This window comes from Salmo trutta, chromosome 23 (assembly GCF_901001165.1).
Source record: "Salmo trutta chromosome 23, fSalTru1.1, whole genome shotgun sequence".
In the NCBI taxonomy this organism is placed as follows: Eukaryota; Metazoa; Chordata; class Actinopteri; order Salmoniformes; family Salmonidae; genus Salmo; species Salmo trutta.
Window position 1 is genome coordinate 47,342,039 of NC_042979.1, and position 21,094 is coordinate 47,363,132.

A 21,094-nucleotide genomic window follows, 5' to 3' on the forward strand; every position below is an offset into this window, starting at 1 on the left:
GCTGTAACTGTGGTTTAGTGTGGTGTCTACTGCTGTACTGTGTTAGTGTTGGTGTCTACTAGGCGGTACTGTGGTTTAGTGTGGTGTCTACTAGCTGTACTGTGGTTTAGTGTGGTGTCCCTACTGGCTGTACTGTGCTTTAGTGTGGTGTCTACTAGCTGTACTGTGGTTTAGTGTGGTGTCTACTAGCTGTACTGTGGTTATGTGTGGTGTCTACTAGCTGTACTGTGGTTTAGTGTGGTGTCTACTAGCTGTACTGTGGTTTAGTGTGGTGTCTTCTAGCTGTACTGTGGTTTAGTGTGGTGTCTACTAGCTGTACTGTGGTTTAGTGTGGTGTCTACTAGCTTGTACTGTGGTTTAGTGTGTGGTGTCTACTGGCTGTACTGTGGTTTAGTGTGGTGTCTACTAGCTGTTCTGTGGTTTAGTGTGGTGTCTACTAGCTGTACTGTGGTTTAGTGTGGTGTCTACTAGCTGTACTGTGGTTTAGTGTGGTGTCTACTAGCTGTACTGTGGTTTAGTGTGGTGTCTACTGGCTGTACTGTGGTTTAGTGTGGTGTCTACTAGCTGTACTGTGGTTTAGTGTGGTGTCTACTAGGCTGTACTGTGGTTTAGTGTGGTGTCTAGCATGTACTGGCTCGTACTGTGGTTTAGTGTGGTGTCTACTAGCTGTACTGTGGTTTAGTGTGGTGTCGACTAGCTGTACTGTGGTTTAGTGTGGTGTCTACTCAGCTGTACTGTGGTTTAGTGTGGTGTCTACTAGCTTGTACTGTGGTTTAGTGTGGTGTCTACTGGCTGTACTGTGGTTTAGTGTGGTGTCTACTAGCTGTACTGTGGTTTAGTGTGGTGTCTACTAGCTGTACTGTGGTTTAGTGTGGTGTCTACTAGCTGTACTGTGGTTTAGTGTGGTGTCTACTAGCTGTACTGTGGTTTAGTGTGGTGTCTACTAGCTGTACTGTGGTTAGTGTGGGTGTCTACTAGCTGTACTGTGGTTTAGTGTGGTGTCTACTAGCTGTACTGTGGTTTAGTGTGGTGTCTACTAGCTGTACTGTGGTTTAGTGTGGTGTCTACTAGCTGTACTGTGGTTTAGTGTGGTGTCTACTAGCTGTACTGTGGTTTAGTGTGGTGTCTACTAGCTGTACTGTGGGTTTAGTGTGTGTCTACTGGCTGTCGGTGGTGGTTTAGTGTGGTGTCTACTAGCTGTACTGTGGTTTAGTGGTGTCTACTAGCTGTACTGTGGTTTAGTGTGGTGGTCTACTAGCTGTACTGTGGTTAGTGTGGTGTCTACTAGCTGTACTGTGGTTAGTGTGGTGTCTACTAGCTGTACTGTGGTTTAGTGTGGTTGTCTACTAGCTGTACTGTGGTTTAGTGTGGTGTCTACTAGCTGTACTGTGGTTTATGTGTGGTGTCTACTAGCTGTACTGTGGTTTAGTGTGGTGTCTACTAGCTGTAACTGTGGTTTAGTGTGGGTCTATGGCCTATGTACTGTGGTTAGTGTGGTGTCTACTAGCTGTACTGTGTTTAGTGTGGTGTCTACTAGCTGTACTGTGGTTTAGTGTTGGTGTCTACTAGCTGTACTGTGGTTTAGTGTGGTGTCTACTAGCTGTACTGTGGTTTAGTGTGGTGTCTACTGGCTGTACTGTGGTTTAGTGTGTGGTGTCTACTAGCGGTACTGTGGTTTAGTGTGGTGTCTACTAGCTGTACTGTGGTTTAGTTTGTCTACTGGACTGTTGGCTGTACTGTGGTTTAGTGTGGTGTCTACTGGCTGTACTGTGGTTTAGTGTGGTGTCTACAGCTGTACTGTGGTTTAGTGTGTGGTCTACTAGCTGTACGTGGTTTAGTGTGGTGTCTACTGGCTGTACGGTGGTTTAGTGGGTGTCTACTAGCTGTACTCTGGTTCAGTGTGGTGTGTCTACTAGCTGTACTGTGGTTAGTGTGGTGTCTACTAGCTGTACTGTGTGGTTAGTGTGGTGTCTTACTGGCTGTACTGTGGTTTTGTGGTGTCTACTAGCTGTACTGTGGTTTAGTGTGGTGTCTACTGGCTGTACTGTGGTTTAGTGTGGTGTCTACTAGCTGTTCTGTGGTTTAGTGTGGTGTCTACTAGCTGTACTGTGGTTTAGTGTGGTGTCTACTAGCTGTACTGTGGTTTAGTGTGGTGTCTACTTGCTGTACTGTGGTTTAGTGTGGTGTCTACTAGCTGTACTGTCCCAACACACTGGAGGCCCCCAGAATCTCCAGGTGTTGTAACCTCTGCTCTAGACTGTACTGGAGGCCCCCAGAATCTCCAGGTGTCGTAACCTCCGCTCTAGACTGTACTGGAGGCCCCCAGAATCTCCAGGTGTCGTAACCTCCGCTCTTGAATGTACTGGAGGCCCCCAGAGTCTCCAGGTGTTGTAACCTCCGCTCTAGACTGTACTGGAAGCCCCCAGAATCTCCAGGTGTTGTAACCTCCGCTCTAGACTGTACTGGAGGCCCCCAGAATCTCCAGGTGTTGTAACCTCCGGTCTAGACTGTATTGGAGGCCCCCAGAATCTCCAGGTGTTGTAACCTCCGGTCTAGACTGTACTGGAGGCCAACAAGACATGGATCCATGACCTAATAACAGCACTAAACAGAAAATAAGTGATTAATAGCTGTTTGTTTCAGTTTATCCAACACACGTGATGTAACATTGGTTTCATCACAGCATTTGAAAACAAACGTTTTCCTCTTCTTTGAACCGAGCCCAGATCTGCTCCCTGGCCTTGGTCTTCTCCACCTGGCCTCTCCTACTCCTACTCCTCTTCCTCCTCAACCTTCTCCCCTTCTACCTCCTCTACCTCTACCTCTTCTTTCCCTACCTCCTCCTCTAACTTGTCCTCTACCTCTTCCTTCTCTACCTCCTCCTCTTCCTCCTCCTCCTCTACCTCCTCCACTTCCTCCTCCTCCTCTTCCTCCTCTACCTCCTCCTCTTCCTCCTCCTCCTCTTCCTCCGTCTCTACCTCTCCTCCTCAACCCCTCCTCCTCTTCTCGATGTTGAATGGTCCCAGACCCATTGGGTCATCGAGGTCCTGGTGGAGTTGGCTAAGAAATAAACACTTAATTCTGTAGACTAGTACAGACTAAATATGCACAAATATTTTTTGCCCTTAGCCTAATGAAAGGCAATGTGACTAACTATGTGGTGTATTATACAGCCAGGGCTTCAGTCTGTCAATATAAAGCCACTTTAGATAGATTACTGGTGGTTTACACTTGGCCTTATTCCTCCCTCCTCTCTGTTCCACTCTGCTCTCCTCTCTGTTACACTCTGCTCTCCTCTCTGTTCCACTCTGCTCTCCTCTCTCCTTTTCTCCTTCCATCTCCCCTCCTGGCTCTCTCCTCTCCTCTGTTCCACTCTGCTCTTCTCTCTCCTCTCTGTTCCACTCTGCTCTTCTCTCTCCTCTCTGTTCCACTCTGCTCTCCTCTCTGTTCCACTCTGCTCTCCTCTCTGTTCCACTCTGCTCTCCTCTCCTCTGTTCCTCTCTCCTCTCTGTTCCACTCTGCTCTCCTCTCTGTTCCACTCTGCTCTCCTCTCTGTTCCACTCTGCTCTCCTCTCTGTTCCACTCTGCTCTCCTCTCTCCTCTCTGTTCCACTCTGCTCTCCTCTCTGTTCCACTCTGCTCTCCTCTCTGTTCCACTCTGCTCTCCTCTCTGTTCCACTCTGCTCTCCTCTCCTCTCTGTTCCACTCTGCTCTCCTCTCTGTTCCACTCTGCTCTCTGTTCCACTCTGCTCTCCTCTCTGTTCCACTCTGCTCTCCTCTCCTCTGTTCCACTCTGCTCTTCTCTCTCCTCTCTGTTCCACTCTGCTCTCCTCTCTGTTCCACTCTGCTCTCCTCTCTGTTCCACTCTGCTCTCCTTTCCTCTGTTCCACTCTGCTCTCCTCTCTGTCCTCTCTGTTCCACTCTGCTCTCCTCTCTGTTCCACTCTGCTCTTCTCTGTCCTCTCTGTTCCACTCTGCTCTCCTCTCTGTTCCACTCTGCTCTCCTCTCTCCTCTCTGTTCCACTCTGCTCTCCTCTCTGTTCCACTCTGCTCTCCTCTCTGTTCCACTCTGCTCTCCTCTGTCCTCTCTGTTCCACTCTGCTCTCCTCTCTGTTCCACTCTGCTCTCCTCTCTGTTCCACTCTGCTCTTCTCTGTCCTCTCTGTTCCACTCTGCTCTCCTCTCTGTTCCACTCTGCTCTTCTCTGTCCTCTCTGTTCCACTCTGCTCTTCTCCCTCCTCTCTGTTCCACTCTGCTCTCCTCTCTCCTCTCCTGTTCCATTCTGTCCCTCATGCATCCCTACCCCTCTCCCAGGATTCTGCCTCTTCTCTCTCCTCTCCTGTACCAGTCTGTCCCTCATGCATCCCTACCCCTCTCCCAGGATTCTGCCTCTTCTCTGTCTAGTAAAGTAAGCCATGCACTTGTTATTAAAAACGACACCTTAAGCGTTTTAAAGAGTTAGCTAACTAAAGAAAGTTTTCATTGAATTCAAGCTTATTTGACGTTAGCTAGCTACGTTATCGTTACCTGCCACTCTCGTCCCTGTTCCCCTTTTCTCTTTCGCCACAGTGGCTGGAAATATTTCAATAAACTCATCTGGAGAAAAAAGAAAAAAAAAATCTAAATTCGAAGATGTATCTGTCTTGCTTGCACTTGATACAGTTCCAAACTAACTAGCTAGCTAACTTTCATGACTACAAACGTTAGTTAACCAATGTGTCTTATCATCAACATACTTGTGGATATTGGCTAGGTAATTGCCGTTACAATTGTGTCAGTAATATTATAGATGTAAATGACGTTAGTAGAGGTTTTTAGGTTATAGCTAACTTATGTAGTTAACTAGCTGGCTAGCTAACGGTAGTCAAACAAACAAGCTAACGTACCTTTTCTTGCAGTTTGTCACGCAGGAGCACTCTGAGGGGATTCAAGTGAATTGTGTTTGGCGCCACGGAGCTTCTGTATCGAGAACTGGTCACTGGTGCGCTGTGTTTCTTAACATGCAGGCTGCCTGCCACAGCTCACAGAGATAAATACCCTTCAGAACTGGGTTTCTTAACATGCAGGCTGCCTGCCACAGCTCACAGAGATAAATACCCTTCAGAACTGTGTTTCTTAACATGCAGGTTGCCTGCCACAGCTCACAGAGATAAATATCAGGCCTACTGTACATTTTACTATAGAAATTGTTGAAAACAAGTCTAGGTTGGAACCATTGCTGTTACAAGTAATAATTGCTATTCTTAACTGGAATAAACTGATTGAACAAGATGCTTTTTTTGAGACAAACACTCTCACACAGTTCTGGGTTGTTCATCTGCAACAGGAACAGGAAGTGGTCTCCTGCCTGACTGAGAAAGCAGTAGATGTTCTGATCCAGTTTGGTACCACATACTTTTTTGCAAGACAAGGTGCTCTAGTACTGAAACAGTGTCAATGCTGAGCATGACCTCAGTGTTACACTGCCTGAGCCCACGTTGAAAACTTCAGCCAGCCACACACCTCTCATTAGGACTGTTTTCTGGGCTACATCTGTGTGATGTGATCAATCAGTTTATTCCAGTTCAGAATAAAACATTTAAAAAATGCAACAGTTCCAACCGAGACTCTCTATCGACCTGTACACACTCTCTATCGACCTGTACACACTCTCTATCAACCTGTACACACTCTCTATAGACCTGTACACACTCTCTATAGACCTGTACACACTCTCTATCGACCTGTACACACTCTCTATCGACCTGTACACACTCTCTATCAACCTGTACACACTCTCTATAGACCTGTACACACTCTCTATCAACCTGTACATACTCTCTATAGACCTGTACACACTCTCTATAGACCTGTACACACTCTCTATAGACCTGTACACACTCTCTATAGACCTGTACACACTCTCTATAGACCTGTACACACTCTCTATAGACCTGTACACACTCTCTATCGACCTGTACACACTCTCTATCGACCTGTACACACTCTCTATAGACCTGTACACACTCTCTATCGACCTGTACACACTCTCTATCGACCTGTACACACTCTCTATAGACCTGTACACACTCTCTATCGACCTGTAAACACTCTCTACCGACCTGTACACACTCTCTATCGACCTGTACACACTCTCTATAGACCTGTACACACTCTCTATAGACCTGTACACACTCTCTATCGACCTGTACACACTCTCTATCAACCTGTACACACTCTCTATAGACCTGTACACACTCTCTATCAACACACTCTCTATCGACCTGTACACACTCTCTATAGACCTGTACACACTCTCTATCAACACACTCTCTATAGACCTGTACACACTCTCTATCAACACACTCTCTATAGACCTGTATACACTCTCTACCGACCTGTACACACTCTCTATCGACCTGTACACACTCTCTATCGACCTGTACACACTCTCTATAGACCTGTACACACTCTCTATCAACCTGTACACACTCTCTATAGACCTGTACACACTCTCTATCGACCTGTACACACTCTCTATAGACCTGTACACACTCTCTATCAACACACTCTCTATAGACCTGTACACACTCTCTATAGACCTGTACACACTCTCTATCGACCTGTACACACTCTCTATAGACCTGTACGCACTCTCTACCGACCTGTACACACTCTCTATAGACCTGTACACACTCTCTACCGACCTGTACACACTCTCTATCGACCTGTACACACTCTCTATCGACCTGTACACACTCTCTATAGACCTGTACACACTCTCTATCGACCTGTACACACTCTCTATAGACCTGTACGCACTCTCTACCGACCTGTACACACTCTCTATAGACCTGTACACACTCTCTACCGACCTGTACACACTCTCTATCGACCTGTACACACTCTCTATCGACCTGTACACACTCTCTATCGACCTGTACACACTCTCTATAGACCTGTACACACTCTCTATAGACCTGCACACACTCTCTATAGACCTGTACACACTCTCTATCGACCTGTACACACTCTCTATCAACACACTCTCTATAGACCTGTACACACTCTCTATCAACCTGTACACACTCTCTATCGACACACTCTCTATCGACCTGTACACACTCTCTATCGACACACTCTCTATAGACCTGTACACACTCTCTATCAACCTGTACACACTCTCTATCGACCTGTACACACTCTCTATCGACCTGTACACACTCTCTATCAACACACTCTCTATAGACCTGTACACACTCTCTATAGACCTGTACACACTCTCTATCAACCTGTACACACTCTCTATAGACCTGTACACACTCTCTATCAACACACTCTCTATCGACCTGTACACACTCTCTATCAACACACTCTCTATAGACCTGTACACACTCTCTATCAACACACTCTCTATAGACCTGTATACACTCTCTACCGACCTGTACACACTCTCTATCGACCTGTACACACTCTCTATCGACCTGTACACACTCTCTATAGACCTGTACACACTCTCTATCAACCTGTACACACTCTCTATTGACCTGTACACACTCTCTATAGACCTGTACACACTCTCTATCAACACACTCTCTATAGACCTGTACACACTCTCTATCGACCTGTACACACTCTCTATCGACCTGTACACACTCTCTATAGACCTGTACACACTCTCTATCAACCTGTACACACTCTCTATTGACCTGTACACACTCTCTATAGACCTGTACACACTCTCTATCAACACACTCTCTATAGACCTGTACACACTCTCTATAGACCTGTACACACTCTCTATCAACACACTCTCTATCGACCTGTACACACTCTCTGTCAGAGTGTCAGACAGAGGAAGGACCAGGGTGGTATTCACTTGACACGAAACGGAAGGAAACTGGGTCCATACAGAGAGAGACTATCTGAACTTGAGCCAATGACAAAACTCTGATTTCCATGAAAAGGTTTTGCTACGGTGTGCCCTAATGAAAACGACCCAGTAGACTGGTCTAGGAGGAACGGGGGCTGTGTGGGCGTCTCCTCTCTCTCTCTCTCTCTCCGTCATTCCTTTGAGGACATTCAGCCACTAGAACATTCTTTGAGGTGTGTGTCATCAAGCTGAATTGGCAGACCCTCACTGCCTGTGTACTTTCCCAAAGCCACTTTTTTGGTACAGAGGTTAGGTTTATGAGCGGTTGTCCACGGAAACAAGACCAAACCTCAGACCTGAGAGTTGAGTCAGAAGATGGAACAACAAAATGAAACCGCTGTCTTTGTTCTGTCACAAGACAATTGCCGGCTGTAACTAATGGACGTTAAAGTTGTATTGTTGCTGTAACTAATGGATGTTAAAGTTGTATTGTTGCTGTAACTAATGGACGTTAAAGTTGTATTGTATTGTCGCTGTAACTAATGGACGTTAAAGTTGTATTGTCGCTGTAACTAATGGATGTTGAAGTTGTATTGTTGCTGTAACTAATGGATGTTAAAGTTGTATTGTTGCTGTAACTAATGGATGTTAAAGTTGTATTGTCGCTGTAACTAATGGACGTTAAAGTTGTATTGTTGCTGTAACTAATGGATGTTAAAGTTGTATTGTCGCTGTAACTAATGGACGTTAAAGTTGTATTGTATTGTCGCTGTAACTAATGGATGTTAAAGTTGTATTGTATTGTCGCTGTAACTAATGGATGTTAAAGTTGTATTGTATTGTCGCTGTAACTAATGGACATTAAAGTTGTATTGTTGCTGTAACTAATGGACGTTAAAGTTGTATTGTTGCTGTAACTAATGGACATTAAAGTTGTATTGTTGCTGTAACTAATGGATGTTAAAGTTGTATTGTTGCTGTAACTAATGGACGTTAAAGTTGTATTGTCACTGTAACTAATGGACATTAAAGTTGTATTGTATTGTTGCTGTAACTAATGGACGTTAAAGTTGTATTGTCGCTGTAACTAATGGACATTAAAGTTGTATTGTTGCTGTAACTAATGGATGTTAAAGTTGTATTGTTGCTGTAACTAATGGATGTTAAAGTTGTATTGTTGCTGTAACTAATGGACGTTAAAGTTGTATTGTATTGTCGCTGTAACTAATGGACGTTAAAGTTGTATTGTTGCTGTAACTAATGGACGTTAAAGTTGTATTGTCGCTGTAACTAATGGACATTAAAGTTGTATTGTTGCTGTAACTAATGGATGTTAAAGTTGTATTGTATTGTTGCTGTAACTAATGGACGTTAAAGTTGTATTGTTGCTGTAACTAATGGACGTTAAAGTTGTATTGTCGCTGTAACTAATGGACATTAAAGTTGTATTGTCGCTGTAACTAATGGATGTTAAAGTTGTATTGCTGTCTACCTGAATCTCTGTAACTTCTAGAAGTTCATGTCAGGTTGAAGGGCAGATAGAATCTGGAAGGAAAAACACTAAGGCATTCCTGCGTTATACTGCCAAACAACAGCTCTATGTCATTACAGCATGGTCCTCAAGGCTCTGTTTTACCTTGAGGTCTTCATGGAAACGTAGAGGTTAGGGTGGACTTGGGGGGGTGTTAACATGGGAACTGAGAGTAGGGTTGGTGTTAGTAGTTTGGGTGTTGTGTATGTGTGTATATATATATATATATACATAGAGGTGGTCTACTGGGTGTATATATAGAGGTGGTCTACTGGGTGTATATATAGAGGTGGTCTACTGGGTGTATATATAGAGGTGGTCTACTGGGTGTATATATAGAGGTGGTCTACTGGGTGTATACATAGAGGTGGTCTACTGGGTGTGTATATATAGAGGTGGTCTACTGCGTGTATATATAGAGGTGGTCTACTGCGTGTATATATAGAGGTGGTCTACTGGGTGTATATATAGAGGTGGTCTACTGGGTGTATACATAGAGGTGGTCTACTGGGTGTATACATAGAGGTGGTCTACTGGGTGTATATATAGAGGTGGTCTACTGCGTGTATATATAGAGGTGGTCTACTGGGTGTGTATACATAGAGGTGGTCTACTGGGTGTATATATAGAGGTGGTCTACTTGGTGTTGTGTATATATAGTCGTCTATGATCTTCCTCTCCCAGTCCGCGATGCTCTTCTCCCAGTCCGCGATGCTCCTTCTCCCAGTCCGCGATGCTCCTCTCCCAGTCCGCGATGCTCCTCTCCCAGTCCGCGATGCTCCTCTCCCAGTCCGCGATGCTCCTCTCCCAGTCCGCGATGCTCCTCTCCCAGTCCGCGATGCTCCTCTCCCAGTCCGCGATGCTCCTCTCCCAGTCCGCGATGCTCCTTCTCCCAGTCCGCGATGCTCCTCTCCCAGTCCGCGATGCTCCTCTCCCAGTCCGCGATGCTCCTCTCCCAGTCCGCGATGCTCCTCTCCCAGTCCGCGATGCTCCTCTCCCAGTCCGCGATGCACCTCTCCCAGTCCACGTGACCTGTGATGCAGCCTGTCCCTGTGTGCAGATAAATAAACAGGAAGGAATAAACAGACCTCGTCTCCAGTTAGGCCTTTGTGTGTCAGTGTTCCCTGAGCCGGTGTTGATTGGCTGACAGGCGTTGGTTTTAGCTTGACCTCACTCTGCTCTGCTCTACTGCTCTCCACGTGTCATCGCTAGGGAGGAGTCCCCTCCCTCCCCTCCCCCTCCCCCTCACCCTCCCCTGTTGTGTCTGCCAAACCACAGATCAGATTTAACTCTTCAACTGCCGCTCCGTAGACTGCTACACACACAGCCATGTGAGTGACGCCTCAATAAGCAGCCTCACTCAACCAACCAACCAACCAACCAACCGTCTACTTTGAATGTTGTCCGTCTGCCTCACTAGTTCTCTGTCTGCCTCACTAGTTGTCTGTCTGTCTGTCTGTCTGCCTCACTAGTTGTTTGTCTGTCTGCCTCACTAGTTCTCTGTCAGCCTCACTAGTTGTCTGTCTGTCTGCCTCACTAGTTGTCTGTCTGTCTGTTTTCCTCACTAGTCTGTCTGCCTCACTATTGTTTGAATCGTAAACTTGTTTTCGTCCTGCTGCGCTTCCACTGACCTGTAGAAACGGTCACTGACTTTAGTGTTGATTGTTTCTGATTCAGCAGTTTTGCAAGGCGTTTTCTATTACTTTTGCTTTTGTTTATGACACTGCTGATTTGGCTTGCTCAGTCGTTTCTTGCCACACAACGATTACTGTACTTAAAGGTCATTAGGAACCTGATCAAACCAGTTTAACGTTATGCTTGCTAGAGGTAGTCTAAATCACAGCTTACCTTCTTTAGTTTGGGTACTGCAGTTCAGAACGATGGGCTTTCCTACACAAGACGAGATCTCATGCCCCGCAGTGGCTGTGGGAGTTCTACTGAATGTGTTGCCACGTTCAGCTGTAAAAAGAGGAGCGCGCGAGACGAGCGCTCAAAGCAGGGGCACGAGGGGCGGTGGAGGGGTGGCAAACTATTTAGAAGGAAGGTTCGGCTTTCCCGGACTATTTGCATTGTGTGACCCCCCCGCCCCAACCCCTCTTTTACGCTACTGCTACTCTCTGTTCATCATATACATAGTCACTTTAACCATATCTACATATCTACATACTACCTCAATCAGCCTGACTAACCAGTGTCTGTATATAGCCTCACTACTTTATATAGCCTCTCTACTGAATGTAGCCTCACTACTGTATATAGCCTCGCTACTGTATATAACCTCTCTACTGTATATAGCCTCTCTACTGTATACAGCCTCGCTACTGTATGTAGCCTCACTACTGTATATAGCCTCGCTACTGTATATAACCTCTCTACTGTATATAGCCTCTCTACTGTATATAACCTCTCTACTGTATATAGCCTCGCTACTGTATATAGCCTCTCTACTGTATATAGCCTCGCTACTGTATATAGCCTGTCTTTTTACTGTTGTTTGATTTCTTTACCTACCTATTGTTCACCTAATACCCTTTTTGCACTGTTGTTTAGAGCCTGTAAGTAAACATTTCACTGTAAGGTCTACTACACCTGTTGTATTCAGCATTTCACTGTAAGGTCTACACCTGTTCTATTCGGCGCACGTGACAAATAAACTTTGATTTGATTCCCTTCGTGGTTTTATGACGGGACTGCTTCCTGATGGCTCATGGATGTACCAACACACAAAGAGAGTGGACTTTGCTTTACCTACTGACAATGTCTCTCTCTCTCCTTTCTCTCTCTTTCTCTTTCTCCCTCTCTCTCTCTCTCTCTCTCTCTCTCTCTCTCTCTCTCTCTCTCTCTTTCACCCTCTCCTTTCTTTCTCTCTCTCTGTTGCTCTCTTCCGCTCCTTGATTTTTCTATCTTTGCTTGTCGTTTATTAATAATACATATTTGTTATAGCGCTTTTCTAAAACCCTTTGATCATCCCTCTCTCCTGTCGTTTAATTGAGCTTGTCACTCTCCCCCTCTCCGTTTAAGGGTAAACCAGACCTGAACACAGGACTTCCTATCAGACAGACAGCCTCCATCTTTAAACAACCTGTCACCAAAGTGGTGAACCACCCCAACAACAAGGTGAAGATAGACCTACAGAGAGCCACAGAGCAGCCCAGACAGGTGAGATATACACACACACACACACACACACACACACACACACACACACACACACACACACACACACACACACACACACACACACATACACACACACGCTGAGTAACTCAATCACTGCAGTGACTGGTACTTTATTGCTCAGAGGGAGGGGTTGATCATGAGATGTAGCCTGCATTCAAAAAGGTGAAAGGTCACTGAGCTATCATTGGCGAGAGTAGCTGCTAACTGCCAACCCATTGAGCGATTTTCACAGGAATCTAATCTCGTTTAAAAAAAAACCCGGTAAATTCCTGACTTGGAAAAGAGTTACAAATGAAGACTCTAGTTGTGAGTTTTTGAACTGGTCTTCAGCCAGTCTCCTGACACCAGCATCACAGCCTCTCATTGTCTAGTGGGTACTACGTAGGCTAGCCACAACGTCATACTAGTTACACGGTAGAGCAAAGCCCGCTAAACCTATTATGTAAATCCTGTAACTGAACCAGGGTGTCATGCCTGGCGCCAACCACTAGAGGTTGCTAAAGGACCACAGATGTAGAGCTGTAGCTTCTCACTGTGTTACAGCAGCACCGCTCAGCATGAACACGGCCAGTCATAGCCGTTATAGAGCCAGTCATAGCCGTTATAGAGCCAGTCATAGCCGTTATAGAGCCAGTCATAGCCGTTATAGAGCCAGTCATAGGCGTTATAGAGCCAGTCATAGCCGTTATAGAGCCAGTCATAGCCGTTATCGAGCCAGTTATAGAGCCAGTCATAGGCGTTATAGATCTATGTGAGTCAACAAGGCTGCATTACATCTGAGGGCCATTTTCTCCACCTGCAGTGAACAGCAGACGTACTGTCAGTGCTGGAGGAGTCAGTGAACCTGAGTAGCAGGATGACAGACCACTAGGCCCAGTCTAACCTGAGTAATGACAGACCACTAGGCCCAGTCTACCCTGAGTAATGACAGACCACTAGGCCCAGTCTAACCTGAGTAATGACAGACCACTAGGCCCAGTCTAACCTGAGTAATGACAGACCACTAGGCCCAGTCTAACCTGAGTAACATGATGACAGACCACTAGGCCCAGTCTAACCTGAGTAATGACAGACCACTAGGCCCAGTCTAACCTGAGTAATGACAGACCACTAGGCCCAGTCTAACCTGAGTAATGACAGACCACTAGGCCCAGTTTAACCTGAGTAACAGGATGACAGACCACTAGGCCCAGTCTAACCTGAGTAATGACAGACCACTAGGCCCAGTCTAACCTGAGTAATGACAGACCACTAGGCCCAGTCTACCCTGAGTAATGACAGACCTCTAGGCCCAGTCTAACCTGAGTAATGACAGACCACTAGGCCCAGTCTAACCTGAGTAACATCATGACAGACCTCTAGGCCCAGTCTAACCTGAGTAATGACAGACCACTAGGCCCAGTCTAACCTGAGTAATGACAGACCTCTAGGCCCAGTCTAACCTGAGTAATGACAGACCACTAGGCCCAGTCTAACCTGAGTAATGACAGACCTCTAGGCCCAGTCTAACCTGAGTAGCAGGATGACAGACCACTAGGCCCAGTCTAACCTGAGTAGCAGGATGACAGACCACTAGGCCCAGTCTAACCTGAGTAATGACAGACCACTAGGCCCAGTCTAACCTGAGTAGCAGGATGACAGACCACTAGGCCCAGTCTAACCTGAGTAATGACAGACCACTAGGCCCAGTCTAACCTGAGTAATGACAGACCACTAAGCCCAGTCTAACCTGAGTAACATCATGACAGACCACTAGGCCCAGTCTAACCTGAGTAACATGATGACAGACCACTAGGCCCAGTCTAACCTGAGTAACATCATGACAGACCACTAGGCCCAGTCTAACCTGAGTAATGACAGACCACTAGGCCCGTCTAACCTGAGTAGCAGGATGACAGACCACTAGGCCCAGTCTACCCTGAGTAGCAGGATGACAGACCACTAGGCCCAGTCTACCCTGAGTAGCAGGATGACAGACCACTAGGCCCAGTCTAACCTGAGTAGCAGGATGACAGACCACTAGGCCCAGTCTAACCTGAGTAATGACAGACCACTAGGCCCAGTCTAACCTGAGTAGCATGATGACAGACCACTAGGCCCAGTCTAACCTGAGTAGCAGGATGACAGACCACTAGGCCCAGTCTAACCTGAGTATTGACAGACCAATAGGCCCAGTCTAACCTGAGTAACATCATGACAGACCACTAGGCCCAGTCTAACCTGAGTAGCAGGATGACAGACCACTAGGCCCAGTCTAACCTGAGTAATGACAGACCACTAGGCCCAGTTTAACCTGAGTAGCAGTAATGACAGACCACTAGGCCCAGTTTAACCTGAGTAGCAGGATGACAGACCACTAGGCCCAGTCTAACCTGAGTAGCAGGATGACAGACCACTTGGCCCAGTCTAACCTGAGTAACATGATGACAGACCACTAGGCCCAGTCTAACCTGAGTAATGACAGACCACTAGGCCCAGTCTAACCGGAGTAACATGATGACAGACCACTAGGCCCAGTCTAACCTGAGTAGCAGGATGACAGACCACTTGGCCCAGTCTAACCTGAGTAGCAGGATGACAGACCACTAGGCCCAGTCTAACCTGAGTAGCAGGATGACAGACCACTAGGCCCAGTCTAACCTGAGTAATGACAGACCACTAGGCCCAGTCTAACCGGAGTAACATGATGACAGACCACTAGGCCCAGTCTAACCTGAGTAGCAGGATGACAGACCACTTGGCCCAGTCTAACCTGAGTAGCAGGATGACAGACCACTAGGCCCAGTCTAACCTGAGTAGCAGGATGACAGACCACTAGGCCCAGTCTAACCTGAGTAATGACAGACCACTAGGCCCAGTCTAACCTGAGTAGCATGATGACAGACCACTAGGCCCAGTCTAACCTGAGTAGCAGGATGACAGACCACTAGGCCCAGTCTAACCTGAGTATTGACAGACCACTAGGCCCAGTCTAACCTGAGTAGCAGGATGACAGACCACTAGGCCCAGTCTAACCTGAGTAATGACAGACCACTAGGCCCAGTCTACCCTGAGTAATGACAGGCCACTAGGCCCAGTCTAACCTGAGTAATGACAGACCACTAGGCCCAGTCTAACCTGAGTAATGACAGACCACTAGGCCCAGTCTAACCTGAGTAATGACAGACCACTAGGCCCAGTCTAACCTGAGTAACATGATGACAGACCACTAGGCCCAGTCTAACCTGATTAGCAGGATGACAGACCACTAGGCCCAGTCTAACCTGAGTAACATCATGACAGACCACTAGGCCCAGTCTAACCTGAGTAGCAGGATGACAGACCACTAGGCCCAGTCTAACCTGAGTAATGACAGACCACTAGGCCCAGTTTAACCTGAGTAGCAGTAATGACAGACCACTAGGCCCAGTCTAACCTGAGTAACATCATGACAGACCACTAGGCCCAGTCTAACCTGAGTAGCAGGAATGACAGACCACTAGGCCCAGTCTAACCTGAGTAGCAGGAATGACAGACCACTAGGCCCAGTCTAACCTGAGTAGCACAGAGAGCTGTGAATCACAGTTAGTGTGGGTGTAAATGATGCGCAGGTGGATGTTTTTGTGCGTGTGCTGCTTGCTCTTTTGTACTGCGATCTATAGCGGGTGTTTTGGTGTTCCTGTATCCAGATGTGTGGGTGGATGTTCTGAGTTGTGTGTGTGTGTGTGTGTGTGTGTGTGTGTGTGTGTGTGTGTGTGTGTGTGTGCGTGGGTGCTTGTATTATCAATAACATAATGATGCCTCACCAACTTAATGCCAGCCAGCTAGGTAGCCATTCAGCTAGTCAGTCAGTTAACCAGTCAGTAAGCCAGCCAGCCAGTTAACCAGTCAGTCAGTCGGCCAGCCAGCCAGCCAGTTAGTCAGCCAGCCAGTTAATCAGTCAGCCAGCCAGTCACTTAGTCAGTTAGTCAGCCAGTCAGTCAGCCAGCCAGTCACTTAGTCAGTGTGCCAGCCATTCACTTAGTCAGTCAGCCAGCCAGCCAGCCAGCCAGCCAGCCAGCCACTTAGTCAGTCAGCCAGCCAGTCAGTCAGCCAGCCAGCCAGCCAGCCAGCCAGCCAGACAGCCACTTAGTCAGTCAGCCAGCCAGCCAGCCAGTCAGCCAGCCAGCCAGCCAGCCAGTTAGTCAGCCAGCCAGTCATGAGGAGGGTTAATGTAATGTATGAGGTAATTCTCTCTCTCTCCCACCAATAGGCTGCTTCTGTGTCGTTGGGACAATCTGCCTACTCAGCAACTTCTGTTCCCATGACACCCACCCCATCTCCTTGTTGCCGGGGAGATCATTCTGTCTAGGCTATGTCTTACTATACTTGTGAGAACTTTTTAGGGACCAACAATTGATTCCCATTCAAAATCCTATTTTCCCCTAACCCATAATGCAGTGCCTGAATGTCTTGAATCAGCAGCAAAGCAGGGTTTGTTGTTGTTAGGTTTGAACCTTTTGGTCTTGGGCTGTTTTAACTAGTATCATCAAATCAAATCAAATGTATTTATATAGCCCTTCTTACATCAGCTGATATCTCAAATTGCTGTACAGAAACCCAGCCTAAAACCCCAAACAGCAAGCAATGCAGGTGTAGAAGCACGGTGGCTAGGAAAAACTCCCTAGAAAGGCCAAAACCTAGGAAGAAACCTAGAGAGGAACCAGGCTATGAGGGGTGGCCAGTCCTCTTCTGGCTGTGCCGGGTGGAGATTATAACAGAACATGGCCTAGATGTTCAAATGTTCATAAATGACCAGCATGGTCAAATAATAACAATCATAGTAGTTGTCGAGGGTGCAACAAGTCAGTAACACAAGAGTAAGTGTCAGTTGGCTTTTCATAGCCGATCTTTGAGAGTATCTCTACCGCTCCTGCTGTCTCTAGAGAGTTGAAAACAGCAGGTCTGGGACAGGTAGCACGTCCGGTGAACAGGTCAGGGTTCCAGCAGGTCTGGGACAGCAGGTCTGGGACAGGGAGCACGTCCGGTGAACAGGTCAGGGTTCCAGCAGATCTGGGACAGGTAGCACGTCTGGTGAACAGGTCAGGGTTCCAGCAGGTCTCAGCCCCAGCACAACACCATTCAGTAACAAGTTTGGTCTGTTTTAACTAGTATCACCACTGTCTAGTCCCAGCACAACACCATTCAGTAACAGGTTGGGGCTGTGTTAACTAGTATCACCACTGTCTAGCCCCAGCACAACCTTTTTTAACTAGGAAAGTCAGTTTAGAATAAATTCTTATTTACAATGACGGCCTACCCCCCCGGCCAAACCTGGACGACGCTGGGCCAATTTTGCGCCGCCCTTATGGGACTCCCAATCACGGCCTGTTGTGATTCAGCCTGGATTCAAACCAGGGTGTCTGTAGTGACGCCTCCAGCACTGAGATGCAGTGTCTTAGACCGCTGAACCAGGGTCTGTAGTGACGCCTCTAGCACTGAGATGCAGTGCCTTAGACCGCTGAACCAGGGTCTGTAGTGACGCCTCTAGCACTGAGATGCAGTGTCTTAGACCGCTGAACCAGGGTCTGTAGTGACGCCTCCAGCACTGAAATGCAGAGCCTTAGACCGCTGAACCAGGGTCTGTAGTGACGCCTCTAGCACTGAAATGCAGAGCCTTAGACCGCTGAACCAGGGTCTGTAGTGACGCCTCCAGCACTGAGATGCAGTGCCTTAGACCGCTGAACCAGGGTCTGTAGTGACGCCTCCAGCACTGAGATGCAGTGTCTTAGACCGCTGAACCAGGGTGTCTGTAGTGACGCCTCCAGCACTGAGATGCAGTGCCTTAGACCGCTGAACCAGGGTCTGTAGTGACGGCTCTAACACTGAGATGCAGTGCCTTAGACCACTGAACCAGGGTCTGTAGTGACGCCTCTAGCACTGAGATGCAGTGTCTTAGACCGCTGAACCAGGGTCTGTAGTGACGCCTCTAGCACTGAGATGCAGTGCCTTAGACCACTGAACCAGGGTCTGTAGTGACGCCTCTAGCCGCTGAACCAGGGACTGTAGTGACACCTCTAACACTGAGATGCAGAGCCTTAGACCGCTGCGCCAGTCGAGATTAGATTATGCTGTTACCCTACCTGCTGCTGTGTCTGTGGTCTGTGGACAGTGAGGGACATTTAGCCACTGCTTGGCTGTCTGTGTGAAGCTGAGGCTGGCAGATAATGTGACTTTAAGATGTGCAGCCTAATGAGGCTGTGGAGTAAATGGAGTGATCACACATTTATACATGGAAATGAGGAGGAGGAATGAATTTAGGATTTGGACATTTTTATCTCCCACTGATATCTTCCCTAAGGATCTCCTCCCCCTCCTCCTCACCTCTCTACCCCTCCTCCTCTCCCTCCCCTTCCTTTACCTCTCTACCCCTCCTCCTCTCCCTCCCCTTCCTTTACCTCTCTACCCCTCCTCCTCACCTCTCTACCCCTCCTCCTCACCTCTCTACCCCTCCTCCTCACCTCTCTACCCCTCCTCCTCACCTCTCTACCCCTCCTCCTCACCTCTCTACCCCTCCGCCTCTCCCTCCCCTTCCTTTACCTCTCTACCCCTCCTCCTCACCTCTCTACCCCTCCTCCTCCCTCCCCTTCCTTTACCTCTCTACCCCTCCTCCTCACCTCTCTACCCCTCCTCCTCACCTCTCTACCCCTCCTCCTCACCTCTCTACCCCTCCTCCTCTCCCTCCCCTTCCTTTACCTCTCTACCCCTCCTCCTCACCTCTCTACCCCTCCTCCTCCCTCCCCTTCCTTTACCTCTCTACCCCTCCTGCTCACCTCTCTACCCCTCCTCCTCACCTCTCTACCCTTCCTCCTCACCTCTCTACCCCTCCTCCTCACCTCTCTACCCCTCCTCCTCTCCCTCCCCTTCCTTTACCTCTCTACCCCTCCTCCTCCCTCCCCTTCCTTTACCTCTCTACCCCTCCTCCTCACCTCTCTACCCTTCCTCCTCACCTCTCTACCCCTCCTCCTCTCCCTCCCCTTCCTTTACCTCTCTACCCTTCCTCCTCACCTCTCTACCCCTCCTCCTCTCCCTCCCCTTCCTATGCCTCTCTACCCTTCCTCCTCACCTCTCTACCCCTCCTCCTCTCACTCCCCCCTCCTCCTCTCCCTCCCCTTCCTTTACCTCTCTACCCCTCCTCCTCTCCCTCACTCTCTCTCCTCCTACCCATAGTGATGGCTTCCATGAAGACCTCCCCCCTCCTCTCCCCTGGAATAAGGGATGACCTTTGGATCACTGACCTTTATCAAGCAGCTAACGTTTTGATCCAGCGCTTTAGAAAGACCCCTCCCCCTTACTTTTCACTAAAGCTCAGACACACCGGTAGGATTGTCAAACGTTTGCCTGCCGTGCAGTACTTAGCACCTCTGAACATTGTTTTGCAATGCATATCTGTGCATATTGCTTATGGTCCAGATTCAAGCTATCTGCGCTAATATTGCTATTTTGTAGAAAGCCGTTGTTAATACTAGCCAGTTGGTCACAGCGAGATAACTACCTAGCAACATGATGAAGAATCCATCAAATTCACTCTCCATAATCCCATACTGCCAGTGCTCAGCCCATAGCCAAAACGTTTAACTATTTAGCTAACGATAGCTAGCACAATATAGCTATCTAGCTAGCTAAGGACACTGCACTAACATCGGTAGCTATCACAGGCAACTGTTTAATGGAAACTAGCTAATCCATTGTGATGCCATTGTAGCCGATGTGAAATGGCTAGTTAGTTAGCGGTGGTGCGCGCTAATAGCGTTTCAATCAGTGACGTCACTCGCTCTGAGACTTGAAGTGGGGTTTCCCCTTGTGTTGCAAGGGCTGCGGCTTTTGTGGCGCGATGGGTAACGATGCTTCGTAGGGTGTCAGTTGTTGATGTGTGCAAGGGTCCCTGGTTCGAGCCCGTGTTGGGGCGAAGAGAGGGACGGAACCTACACTGTTACACCATTATAATGTCAATACTAGCTACAGTGGTTAGCTAGCTTGGAGGATGTATTCAGTGTTGTGTGCATTGGGTCTGTGCACTCAGCTAGCTACCATCCCATAGCTTACATTGCATGTGAAGTGTGACAAGCTCATCCATGGATGTACCGAGAAAATAAACTATTTTTACTTTTCTTTTGTGTTGGCTCCCCCACGTGGGGTGGGTTTTGGGCTCTCTGATTGGCTCAAAGTCAAGTTGTTGGACGCTGACGTGTATTACAATTCTACAAGTAGAAACGGAAGGTTCGTCGCTACCGGTTCTGCACGCAGCAAGTACCGCTTTTGTTCTAGCAAGAGACGGAACGGCCTTCCACCGTGATGAGTACCTATCAGCTGTCTATCTGCAGTGAGATTCTCTGTGTGTTTCATGCTTCAAGGCCAGAGAGAAAGAGATTCCTTGGCTGCTCTTTCATCTGCTGCTGCTGTTACTGGCATACACATAAATACACATCGCATACTTAACCCTGATGTTAAGGGATGTCAAATACTAGATGCCCAATAGATGCTTATAAGAAATCCCACTATGCCCTCAGACAAAC

General features: G+C 47.7%; 1 protein-coding gene across 1 annotated transcript in view; it reads left to right on the forward strand.

The window, feature by feature from the left end:
* LOC115160163 (methyl-CpG-binding domain protein 2) overlaps positions 1–21,094 on the forward strand; it is a 104,076-nt gene that overhangs the window by 45,178 nt on the left and 37,804 nt on the right. Inside the window, exon 3 of the mRNA XM_029710538.1 lies at positions 12,402–12,539. Coding sequence (XP_029566398.1) covers positions 12,402–12,539 — 138 coding nt within the window. The remainder of the gene's footprint in view (positions 1–12,401; positions 12,540–21,094) is intronic.